General features: G+C 46.9%; 1 protein-coding gene across 11 annotated transcripts in view; it reads left to right on the top strand.

Annotated features, from left to right (window-relative positions):
- Nucleotides 1–13,345, top strand: part of usp2a (ubiquitin specific peptidase 2a) — a 119,397-nt gene that overhangs the window by 103,322 nt on the left and 2,730 nt on the right. For all 11 annotated transcript variants that reach the window (XM_030381197.1, XM_030381198.1, XM_030381200.1 and 8 more), the window contains 3 exons: nt 8,633–8,711; nt 9,560–9,664; nt 11,080–11,200. In XM_030381197.1, the coding sequence (XP_030237057.1) occupies nt 8,633–8,711; nt 9,560–9,664; nt 11,080–11,200 (305 nt within the window). The remainder of the gene's footprint in view (nt 1–8,632; nt 8,712–9,559; nt 9,665–11,079; nt 11,201–13,345) is intronic.

The following is a 13,345-nucleotide window of genomic DNA, read 5'->3' as shown; positions in this document are numbered from 1 at the left end:
CAAGATGTCGTCCCCCCCTCCCCCTCAACCGATAAAATCTTTCTCCGCTCCCACCCGTAAAGATAACACATATATGATCTTATTTCGACATTCATCAGAAGTGTGCACATATTTACGTTCTTAGAGGTGAAAATGCGTAATGTTAAACATATGTGTAAGATAATTGGGCAGTTTAAAACATGTTTTAAAGAAAATACTCCCTATCAGCCTAAAAGGAACTGATGGGTCCGCACGCAGGATCGTTTTTTTCAAGATGCGCATGCGCAGAACCACTAGGTAGCAGAATTTGATGGGTAGCGGAAATTGGCAGAACACCGCCTACGTAATCCGCGTTCGACGCGATGGTCCGTTGCTAGGCAGGTTTCAAAAAACATTCGCGCTCATTAGGGTTGCAGCGGTATACGCTATTACCGGTGTTACCGGTGTTGAGGCCAACACCGTTTACTCGGTGTTGCATACCGGCAACACCAAGTTTTTTTTTTTGCTTTTTTTCAGTAATAAAAAACAAATTCAGTAAAAAAAGAATAATATAATTATAATTAAGAAAATTAAAATGTGTAGAATAGGCCACAGTTCTGCTCTGTGCGGGAGAATTGTCGCGCCGAGAATTGACGTGCTTCCTTACAAGACCGGTAATCATAGCAACGCCGGTAAACAAACCCCGCGAAGCCCAATCCCTACATGAGCTCCCCGCGCTACGGCCATCCGGAGGCGCACAGAGCTTTTGGCCGTGATATTGTGATATATACAATTATATTATACTATTATATATAGAACGTTATAAGACGCCGAGAATTGGCGCGCTGCCAGCCGCTGTCACCGAGTGTGAGAGGAGAGTTGACGGAGAAGATGGCGGTTGACCTATAGTTTCAAAGTTAATACCGTCTATACCAGTAATACCGGTGTTCACACGATTACTCGGTGTGAAAATGTCCACACCGCGGCAACCCTAGCGCTCATGTTGCCAAAGACGAAATAAGATAATAGAGATAACACTTTTTTACTTTATATTTGTATTGTATTGAATTTAGCTAGTAAACTGAGTGTTTAAAGTGTATCATATAGCTAGCTTGTGATAATACGATGCGATTAAACAATTAAATGCAATACAAATATAAAGTTAGCAACGCTAATAAATGTCATTTGTAAAATAAATGTTATCTGTTTAATGTTATTTCTTCTTGTGACGCTCAATTAATGAGCGGGAATGTTTATGAACCTTCCTACGTCATCATTCGACCCGATCGAATGATCAGGTCGAATCATTCGATCGGGTTTGCCAGGCCGGTGTGGACTTTTCGAACGCGGATTACATAGGCAGTACAATTTTCGCCCCCGGTACAATTTTGGTGTGTCACCTCAGCAGCTCTCCGTTGGGATGTCGGATATGCAATGCAATTCGCCGCCCGATCTATCTTATATGTTTACTACAAACCATGTAAGCAGTGTTGTAAATAAACTTCCAAAGCTTTTCAAATCATGTTTGGTGTGTTATTGGTCCTTAAGGTGCAAAGTAAACAATGTACAAAGTAATTAAGGTGCAAAGTCAAACCGGAGAAGTGATTCCGGAAATGAATTTGTTAGAGGACCAATCACAGCCCTTGCCGTCTCCGTTGCGTCGACCAACAGGTCCATGTCGTTGACGGAAATATTGGATCCTCTCTGGCTATGGAGAGGGCTCTCCGTGTCTATGTACAGCACTTTAACATGTACACGCTAGGGATGGGCAACGATTGTCGAATAGTCTGAGTCACGTAGAATATCGAATAATGAATGTGACTATCGTTATTTATTACACGGCTCTTCTCAATGCTGTTGAACGCTCCGTTGACTTTCATGGGCCTTCGGAACTTCCGGTGGTGAATAGCTTCCTCGGTTGCTAAGCGACGTCAACGTCTTTGGCAGACTATTTCTCTGCTGATCAACACTACGAATGCTGGTAACAAATAAATTGTAAAAAGACACACCGTGTGAAGTTATTTTTTTGACGTGTCTAGTTCATCGTCATGGAGGCTGTGTTCAGTAAAATAAATAAATAAATAGGCTAAATAAATAAATAGCGATCCGTTTTCCGTGTGTGTGAATGTATCCGAGGTGCGTGCATGCGTGGGGGGTTCTTGATTGACTGATTTTTCCCGAACCCGGTGGGGAGAAGCGGCACAACATCATGGTCACCAACAAAACTCAGCAAAGCTTGTTCTTGCTCCGGCTTTAATTGATCGATTTTCGGCAGCGATCCCACAAAAGACCGAATAGCTTCTCTCGTATCCTTCTCCATTGTCTTCCTGTTCTTCCTCTGACTACAACTGAAACTGGCGTGCGAGACGTCATCGTTCTCAGCCCTCTGTTCGCTGATTGGACCGCCAAAAATCGGGCTTCCAAGGAACGCATTCATATGAAGCAGACCCAGACCTAGTACTGAAGTGAAATGAAAATTTAGCGGAAGTAGGCAGGCGGGCGGTGCCAGGCTAGGTTATTGGTAACCACACCTGAAAATTTTGGTATAGGCTGCAGTATGACTTTTACAGAAAGGGAAAAAGAAACGTTGCAGAAACAATGCGTTTCAGAGACCGAAACCCCCAATAATAATTGTAAATGAAATTTAATACTCTACATGGAATATAATAATGTGAAATAAAAAATATTTATTCGGAATTGAGTGGAGTTGAGTGGTTTTGTAAAATAGATTCAGCTTAAAATAGATTTAGATGTAAAATGTAAACAGACCTTTTTGAACAGATGTCGACTGTGGTGAGCTAAGTAGCTCAGTCTTATGGCCTTTGGGATGAAACTGTCCCTGAGTCTGATGGTGCGAGACCGGATGCGGTAGCGTCCACCAGAGGCATCCAGTCGGCAGCAGCAGCGACTGGAAAAGTTTATTGCTGGGGTGATCAGTCTTTAACATTCCGGTTCTATTTCATGTAGGCTACGCCGTCTAGGCTTCGCCTTATGGGACAAGCCCATGAGGCGAAGCCTAAAATTTCAAACTATGCACCAATCAGCTGAAAATGTCAAACTATGCACCAATCAGCGTGGGCACCGCCCACATTTCCCACGGTATCGTGTCTATATAACGCGGTTTATACCGTCGCTCATCCTCCCTTTTCTTTCAGCACTTGTGCTTATCAGCGGAAAATCGAAAATACATTAAGATGACTTTGACAAAACGGATCTCCCAAGCCGGTGGCAGCGGCTCGGGCGGGGCCTTGGACAAACGGCCCTCTTCAGGGCCACCTGAGAGCGCTCCTGGAGCTAGGTCCTTTTCAGGACCCCTATGCGCCTCCTGTCCCGCCTCCCTGGCACCGGGTGACGGGCACTTGGCGTGCTTTCGGTGCCTCGGCGCCGACCACGCCGCGGCTGCTATGGCGGCCCCCGTCTCCTGTGTCGCCTGCCGGGAGCTGCCTGAAGAGGGGATCCTCCCCAGGCATCTCTTCTTTTCTCCTGTGGTGGACCTCGCTGACGCCATCGACTGGACGACGACGACGGCATCATCGACGCCGACAACGACGCCGACATGGACGACGTCTTCGGTAACTCGGCGTCTGGTTTTTCCCGCTCCCGGGTTCCAACCGCCACCGTCGTCCAACGTGGGAAACCGCACCGGATGGCCGATCTCTTCTGGAGATCATGGGTGAGGCGGCGGCCATCAAGGGGAGTCCCATGCCGGCCCCGCCTCTCGTCCCCGTATCTGATGATATGCAGGGCGAGTGCTTTCGCACCCCATCTTCTTCCCGGCGGGCTACCCAGTGCCCCCTGTTCCCGCCTGTGCAGCACCTGTTCACTGCTGCCGGTGGGGACCCTTCGACCCTGAAGGCCCCGGTGAAAATCCTTCACGGTTTTCACCAACGAGGGGGGGTGGGCCGATACTCAGGCGAGGGGGATCCCTCGCCTGGAGCCTCCCCTGGCAGCGCTTCTCTGTCCGGGCGCCGGATGGCGCCCTAACGAAAAGCCGCTGTCCCCCGACTGCCTCCAGAGACAGATTGTCGGCGGTGCATTCTACCATCGTGGTTGGACAACACGTTGAGATGGGGCCATCCCATACAGTTCAAGCGTCATCCCCCACCCTTTATGGGGTTGGTGGAGACCACGCTACGGGACCCGGCTGCGAGCACGGCTCTGGCAGCAGAGGTGGCCCGTCTCTTGGTGAAGGGGGCCATCACTGTCGTCCCCCCCCCACGAGTCTCACCTAGGGTTTTATTCCCGCTACTTCCTGGTTTCCAAGAAGTCAGGGGAAAAGAGACCTATTCTGGATCTTCGCGTGTTCAACAGATTCGTTGCCGCGAGGAAATTCAGAATGATCACTGTCGGAGCGTTGCTCCGGTGTGTGAGAGAGGGCGATTGGTTCACATCCCTGGATCTCAAGGATGCTTACTTCCACGTCCCCATTCGGCGTTCTGATCATGGAGGCGGCCCCCCGGAACGCTGCTGGGAGGAGCCCGTGAGAATCGCCCCGAACCGGGAACGATTCTCACGGCCAGACTGTTATTCCTTAGGCCACCTGCGTCCTACGCTTGTGATGCGTTCCTCCATGTTGCCTCTTTCCCCCCCCTCAGCCCGGTGGCTGTAGGGTGGCGGTCGGACGGCGTATTCACATGGCCTCTGGTTCACCTGCTTCTAAGAAGCGGCGTCCCTTGGAGCCTCGTGGACGGATCAGAGACTCGTTGCACAAGCCCGTTGATACGGCCGCTTGTACCGGTCTCCTGGTTCCCCACATTATCCCCTCTACCTCCCTTCAACAGTTTGTGGGAGGTGAGGAGACGGGTCTGCGCTCTGTGGCTACAGCCTGCGGACAGCGCATGCGCACAGGTGCGGCGGCCGAACGGCTCGCTCCCTGTTCAGCGGGCACGAGCGCGACGTCTAGACAGCTCGTTGTTTTTACAGCGGCTGGTTCTGGTACGTCTCCTACTCTCGCTGAGCCTCCTCCCTTTCATGGGAAGCCCCCCTTGGTTCTGCCGTGTGGAGACGGCAGGGGCCGAGGAATATGGGTTATTCCTGGACGGTCTTCCTCAGCTGTCGGCTCGCCCTCTCTCCGACCGCTATGCGTGTTGGCAGCGTTCTGCCATCGTGATGGGACACCACGTTGAGATGGGGCCATCCCATACAGTTCAAGCGTCGTCCCCCACCCTTTATGGGGTTGGTGGAGACCACGCTACGGGACCCGGCTGCGAGCACGGCTCTGGCAGCAGAGGTGGCACGTCTCTTGGTGAAGGGGGCCATCACTGTCGTTCCCCCCCACGAGTCTCACCTAGGGTTTTATTCCCGCTACTTCCTGGTTTCCAAGAAGTCAGGGGAAAAGAGACCTATTCTGGATCTTCGCGTGTTCAACAGATTTGTTGCCAAGAGGAAGTTCAGAATGCTCACTGTCGGAGCGTTGCTCCGGTGTGTGAGAGAGGGCGATTGGTTCACATCCCTGGATCTCAAGGATGCTTACCTCCACGTCCCTGTTCGGCAGGCGCACAGGAAGTTTCTCCGCTTTGCCTTTATGGGGATGGTGTACGAGTACCAGTGTCTGCCGTTCGGCTACTCCCTGGCTCCGCGCACCTTCTCAAAGTGTGTGGAGACGGCGTTTGAAACGCTCAGGCGTCAGGGAAAGAGGATTCTCTTCTACCTAGACGACCTGCTTATTCTGAGCAACTCAGAGGAGACCGCGAGAAGCCATGTTGGTGATAAACCATCTCTCCTTCCTGGGTTTTGCCTCTCTCACTCGGTCGGAGACGAGTGGCGCACGCCCCCTACAGCACACATAAATGTGTTGGAGCTCGACGCTGTGAGGCAAGTGCTGTTGCATTTCTTTCACCTGGTGCGCGGCCGCCACGTTCTGATCAGGACAGACAGGGTGTCGGCGGCGGCGTACATCAACAGACAGGGGGGAGTCCGCTCCCCTGCTCTCCACCGAAAGGCGGTCGAGCTCTGGCTTTGGGCTCATCAGTATCTCCTCAGTCTGAGAGCCCTGCATATCGCGGGCGCCCAGAACTTTGGGGCGGACCTCATGTCTCGAGGCGGTCCCCGCCGAGACGAGTGGCGGTTACATCCCGACATTGTCAGACTGATCTGGCAGAGGTTAGGGACGGCGCAGGTAGACCTCTTCGCGTCCAGGGAGAACACGCACTGCAGGTGGTGGTTCTCCCTCAGCCCTCGGGATCTCCCCCCGTTGGGGGTAGATGCGTTGGCACACACACTGGCCGCGGGCTCTCTTGTATGCGTTTCCCCCGCTCCAGCTGATCCTTCCTCTTCTGGAACGGGTCAGACAGGGGAGACTGTCCCTGATATTAGTGGCCCCGGAGAACCGATCAGCTCTGTGGTTTCCAGAGCTGGCCACGCTCTCGCGGTCGGCGCCTTGGCCAGTACCGTTCAGGCCGGATGCACTTTCACAGGCCCACGGGACGGTGCACCACCCGCCCGATGTCTCGGGACGGCTGTTGGTTTGGCTCCTGAGAGGTTGATCCTGCAGGGCAAAGGTTTGCCTGAGACGGTTATCAACACTATTCAGAGTGCTTGTGCGCCTTTTACTTCTTCCCTCTATGCGGCGAAGTGGTGCGCCTTCTCTAATTGGTGTGAGAGGAACCACGCTGTCCCATCTCAATGCGAAGTGGGAAGCGTGCTTTCGTTTCTGCAAAACTTATTGGAGAAAGGTTTGGCCTTCTCCACTATCAAGGTCTATGCGGCAGCCGTTTCGGCTGGCCATGCAGGCTGTGATGGTGGACCGGTCTTCAGCCATCAATTGGTCAAGAGATTCTTGCGTGGGGCTAGACGGGTTGGGCCTGTTTTCACCTGTGCTTACACCACGCTGGGATCTCCCCATGTGTTGCGCGGATTGTCCAGGGATCCTTTCGAGCCTCTTTCTCAGGCCCCTTTGGAAGCCCTGTCCTTTAAGACGGCGCTCTTGTTTGCCTTGGTTTCTGCCAAGCGGGCCGGTGTCAGCCCGAGTTGCTTCTTGCTAAACGAGGACAGCTCCTTCGCGTTGCTCAGACCTAATCCTGCGTTCCTCCCGAAGAACATTAATAGTTTTTTTCGGTCGAGGGATATTGTGCTTAAGGCTTTTCACCCACCGCCTCATTCTAGTGAGGCGGAGGCGGAGTTGCATCTCCTGTGCCCGGTTCGGGCATTGGCTATGTACGTGAATCGCTCGGCCGCGTTCCGCTCCACACAACAGTTATTTGTGAGTTAGCAGGGGCCGCGCTCTCTCTAAGCAGCGGTTTCCTCGCTGGATATGTGAGGGTGTTTGCTTAGCCTACTCTCGGCAGGGCTTGGCGCCACCGTTGGGCGTTAAAGCTCACTCTGCACGGAGCGTGGCCGCTTCAACGGCTCTACTCAAGGGCGTTTCGGGGACTTGACTACCAGTCTTACTCTCCCACCGTTTTTCAAATGAAAAACAGGCTAGGGGGTTTTTCTATTGGCCCGCCAATTGTCAGGTGGTTTTGTTTGCCAGTATGGCACTCCCGCCGTTTCTTTCAAATAAGAAACGGCCGAGAGAGACCCCTTATTGGAGAGCCGGATTCCGTAGCTCTGCCCCCGGTGGTAGCGGACCTAATGGAAACCGTGTTGCTCTGGTTTTTCTTTTCATTTTCATGGGTTCCATGAAGCACGGATTAGAGCCGGAGTCTTTATAGACTCACTTTTTTCTCTCTTGATCATTGCCTTGCTTGATCTAGGAGGAATTGGTTTTTATTAAGCTGTTGTGTTTTACAGTTCCTTGGCTTTTTGAGTCTTAATGTGCTCTGGTGACTTAAGTCGTTTTGATTGGGGTCCAGCAGGAGTACATTGATCGTGCTCCGCTCACAGCTTCACCTTAGCCCATAAGGCGAAGCCTAGACGGCGTAGCCTACATGAAATAGAACGATCGTTATGTTATTATAACTCTAGTTCTACGATTGTAGGCGTAGCCATCTAGTTTCTCACCTGCTGTACCCTCCAAATGCTGAAAGAAAAGCGTGGAGGATGAGCGACGGTATATACCGCGTTATATAGACACGATACCGTGGGAAATGTGGGTGGTGCCCACGCTGATTGGTGCATAGTTTGAAAATTTCACGGGACAAGCCCATAAGGCGAAGCCTAGACGGCTACGCCTACAATCATAGAACTATAATAGTTATAATAACATAACTATCGTTAGTCTTCGTACTGCACCACTGAGTGTAGAGGTCCTCCATGAATGGCAGCTCCGTCCTGGTGATGTGCTTGGCAGTTTTCACCACCCTCTGAAAGCACTTACGGTTGAGGGCGGTGCAATTGCCGTACCAGGCGGTGATGCAGTCAGTCAGGATACGGTACCTCAGGAGGTAGCGCGGGTTGACTGGTAACGGGAAGGATGCTAGTTTGATCCCCGGCTCCTCCAAGCTGAGTGCTGAGGTGTCCCAGAGCAAGACGCCTGTCCCCTACTGTTCCTGACGAGCCAGCTGTCACCCTGCATGGTCGACTCCGCTGTCAGTGTGTGAATGTGTGATTGAATGGTTGTCGCTTTGGATAAAAGCGTCAGCATAATCCCCTAAATATAAATGTAGCAGAGAGGGAGGGCCGATGATTGGGATTTCTAGATCCTGCGCTTTGTCTTCTCTCTACTGCTCTCTTTACAACTCTCAAATCGTCCATACAGCAGCTGTACCCATGAGCTGTTCTTCCCTCTTCACAGACCTGCTACAGATGTAAAGCCAGGCGACGGTGCACCAAGAAGTTTACGGTACAAAGGTTCCCCAAGATCCTCGTGCTCCGTATCCTTTTCCTCTTTGTGGTTGCAATAGGGACTTTTTTTATAACTTCATTTGATTGCTCCATGAGAATTTATAATGGATTCCAGGTCTTTGGAGACATTTGTTAGCTGAGTATGGATGCGATGCGCTGCTTGCTCTCAGACTCCCTCAGTCAAACAACTGAAAGCAGATTTGGAAAGAGAATCCCACTAACCTCATTGAACTACTATTACTCTGATAAATTTGTAGAAGTAAAATTAATGGTAGCATTTTCAAGCATTTCATGACTTTTCTTGATTTGACTGCTGAGAGACGATATCAAAGGAAAGTTATTCCTTGATAACTGACCAACCAGCCGTAATTATCACTTTAAATCAGCACTGGGGATTTATTTGAATGGCCTGTTTGGTGTTGTGGAAAGGTGATAGATAAGCATGTATTGCATGTATTCTTCCTACATTTTTATATTCGAGATCTTTTTTATTTTATTTAACCAATTAGACATTTTTTGATAACCTTGGGGATACAACCTGTAGAATACAACCTTCTTAGGACTTTCAGCCCAAAACTTTTTATCTCATAATGTTCAGTTTCCAGCTCAAAGAGCTGATTTACATACACTTTAAAACATCTTTGATTCATACATGAACATGTATAGTAAAACCACGTGGGTCAATTATCTATAATCTGATATCCAGCACGGAACGTTGTACTAGAGATCCCTTTTAACATTATTTCTCCTTGTTAGTCTTTTCTTTTTCTTTTTAAAACATAAAACAATGATTATATACATATAACACACAGTGGGGCATCTATGAGCCTCTAAATTAAGTTGACACTGTGTTCCTTGACTGCCCGTGGTTTCCCAGACCTTAAGCGCTTCTCTGAGGCCCGCAGAACAAGCAAACTCTCCACCTACGTCAACTTCCCCATGAAGGAGCTGGACCTGCGGGAGTTTGCCTCAGGGAACAGCAGTGAGTATCAGCCTTAGTCTTCTGTTTAAACGCTTCTCAATCACACACACAAGTCTGGACAATTCTTAGGAAAGATAATAGTAAGTAATACACCTCATTACCCATATGTTACGAGATCATACATAAACGTTTCATATCACGAGTATGCAGATGACACACAAATATATATCTCTCACTCACCCAGTGAATCCAGTTCAATTGACTCCCTGGGACATTACGCAATAGAGTAGCTAGATGTTTCAAAAAGTTCTCCAGTTAAATGAGAAATCTGAATTCATTTTCAGGGGGGCCAGTGAATAAAGATTTGAAGTGTGTTCTCACTTTTATAGTCCTTGAAGATTAAAAATTAAGCTCAAGCTGTTGTTTTCTGGTTACAGACCTAAATTAAATCAATAGCAGAATCTGCTTTGTATCATCTTCAAAGTATAAGGATCAAAGGCTTGATGTCAAAAGATGATTTTGAGAAACATGGTCTAAGCAGGATTGAGTTCTTTATTAACAATGAACAAAAGGCCAGCAAGATGCTTTTATTTTAACTGAAGGATTCAACAAAAAATGCAGTGCGCATTTAGCAAAACGCCCTCTGACTGACCGGGTTTGTCTAAGACTTCAGAAAAGATCCAGCTGATCCTGAATACTGCTGCCAGGGATGTTACTTTAATTATGGTCCATTATGAGGACCAAAAAGCTCATCATATAATTCCAGTTATTTCATCACTACATTGACTACCAGTATCTCACAGATCCACTAACAAACCCTACTGATTGTCCATAAATCACTCAACGGTGCGGGCACCAAAATACTTATCACACTCCTGTCCCCGTACAACAGACCACTAGGTCCGGCTGGTACTGCAGTGTCCAACTAAACATGGTGAAGCTGCCTTTAGCTTCCTTACCACTCAAATGTAGAACAAACTGCCAGTAAAGACTACAGACATTCTGACTACTTTTAAATCTAAGAAAATATCCTACCTTTGCCATTGCTTTTATCTTCTTTAATTTTGCTATTACTGTCTTTTATCGTTTGTTTTTAGTGCTTTTGCCTGTGTATAATGTTACAAACTTTGGATTGCCCTCCAAAGTGCTTTAAATAAGTGATTTTATTTTTGTTTAGACATTGTGTGTGGGTTTTAAATAAGCCACCAGGGGTTCCTATCTCACCTCCACATTTATTTTCTTTCTTTGCATATAAAACCATTTAATTAGTTAAATAATGGATTGCCCATGATGTCCTATGGCATGATTTATTTTGTGTAAACGCATAAATCCAAAATCGAATAAAAACAAGGGTTGTTTATGCAACTTTTGGAAGTCCACTAAGTGTGTGTGTGTGTGTGTGTGTGTGTGTGTGTGTGTGTGTGTGTGTGTGTGTGTGTGTGTGTGTGTGTGTGTGTGTGTGTGTGTGTGTTCAGCCAATGCCGTGTACAACCTGTATGCCGTGTCCAACCACTCAGGCACCACCATGGGCGGCCACTACACGGCCTACTGTCGCAACCCCACCTCAGGCGAATGGTACAGCTTCAATGACTCCAGGTACGCCTCCACAAGACACACACAGCAGGATGTTCTCCATTTGTGGATCAATACATTTGAGTATTTCAGCTAGGATTCACAATGAGATTTTCAAACATGCGTTTTGGATTGAGAGTTGTAGGAAGTCTGATGTTGCACCAGGTTGTGTTGGATCCCTTTCAGCCCAAATGTCAGGGAAATTTAGCTCATCGGAAATCTTTGCTTTCTCCACCAAAAAATAAATAAATATCAACATGATATTTCATAAAACAGGCTCTTTGCAATTGATCTATTTAGAATGTGTGCAATCTAAACTCAATATAAATTTGACGGTTCCAAAAATCAAAACACGTTGTAGTTGTGGGCAATAATAATCTGTGTATGGTTCGTTCTTCGAATATTCAGATTTAAAACAAAGTCAGAAAAAAAAAATCGTATTTTGGTTTTTCTGATTTGGTTTTGAAACCGAAAAAGGGCAAAAGGAATAAACAAATAAACAGTATTTTTCAGTTTTTTAAATCAAAACGGGAAAACTAAATAATCCAGTTGCTTGTTTTGTTTGCGGGATATTTAGATAAAACTGCAATGAATGCAGAGAAAAGGGCACGCAGATTTAAAAAAAATACATATAAAGACGTTTCAAACGTTCCATCGAGTCTCTCGCATTCTACAATGGCCAGCTTTATTGTTTTCCGTGGGAGCCGGCGACTTCGTCTGCGAGTGGACGATCTGAAACTAAATCGGAAACTAGATTTCTTCTTTGAAGGTTGTGCTCCACACAGAACCTCGCGTCGTGTGTCTTTTCAGTGTCAAATAGTTCACGAATAAAATCTGCATAAGGTTCAAGTGCGGCCATAACTAAGTCTAAATATAATTGGACAGTCTATTGCTGGTTTAGGTGGTTGGCTCTTTTTTATTCGCTGCTTATTCTATTTTTGTTTTTGTTTTTCTGTTTCGGGTTTAAAAAACCAACACACAAAACACACAAACACAAATAAAATGCAGTTTATTTGTTTATTCCTTTTGACCACCTAAACCAGCTGTCTAATTATATTTAGCCTTAGTTATGGCCGCACTTGAACCTTATGGTGATTTTATTCGTGAACTATTTGACGCTGGAAAGACACACGACGCGTTCAGTACCGCTCTAAAGCAATCTGGTGCCCCGAAGTGCTCCGTTATGACGGTGAGGAGGTTCTGTGTGGAGCACAACCTTCGAGGAAAGAAATCTAGTTTCCGATTTAGTTTCAGATCGTCCACTCGCAGACTAAGTTGCCGGCTCCCACGGAAAACAATAAAGCTGGCCATTGTATAATGGAGAGACTCGATGGAATGTTTGAAACGTCTTAAATATTCTTTTTTAATCCCTTTTTTAATCCCTTTTCCCGGCATTCATTAGGGTTTTATCTAAATATCACGCAAACAAAACAAGCCACTGGATTATTCATTTTTCCCCGTTTCGTTTTAAAAAACAGAAAAATACAGTTTATTTGTATATTCCTTTCGCCCTTTTTTCGGCTTCAAAACCAAATCAGAAAAACTGAAAAACGACTCTGTTAATTGTTTTTTCTGATTTTGTTTTAAATCTGAATATTAAAAGAACGAACCATACACAGATGTATTTGTTAATTCCTTTTGCCCTTTTTCCGTTTCAAAACCAAATCAGAAAAACCAAAAAATGACTCTGTTACCGTAATTGTTTTTTCTGATTTTGTTTTAAATTGGAATATTCAAAGAACGAACCATACACGGATTGTGGGCCAATGGGTTGTATACCAAAAGTATACGATTTATTATTATTATATGTCAGTTTATTCAGCAGTAGATGGCTCACACCGGTTACACAGAGTGGCAGAACCGTAGACTCAAAAATGTATGATACAGTTTGTGGAATGCTGTGCGTTGTCTTGGCCAAGAGGTGATCCTGAGCAAGACACACTGCTGTCCATTTTACTATTTTATACCCAACTAGAAAATGCATTTCCTGCTGAAAAGGCAGTGAGTACTGTGGTGCAAGGGTTAGGGTTAAAAGTGAGGTTGAAAATACGTTTTAGTAAAGCCGCATAGTTTAAGACGTAAAGAGTTTTTTTGGCTTATATCAAATGAAGGGATTTGAACATAATCTAAATGGAGCAAACAATGTCAACATGCACACCATTTAAATAA

This window comes from Gadus morhua, chromosome 16, assembly GCF_902167405.1.
Source record: "Gadus morhua chromosome 16, gadMor3.0, whole genome shotgun sequence".
Lineage (NCBI taxonomy): Eukaryota > Metazoa > Chordata > Actinopteri > Gadiformes > Gadidae > Gadus > Gadus morhua.
Note: the sequence above shows the minus strand (reverse complement) of the source record. Positions and strands in the feature narration are given on the sequence as shown.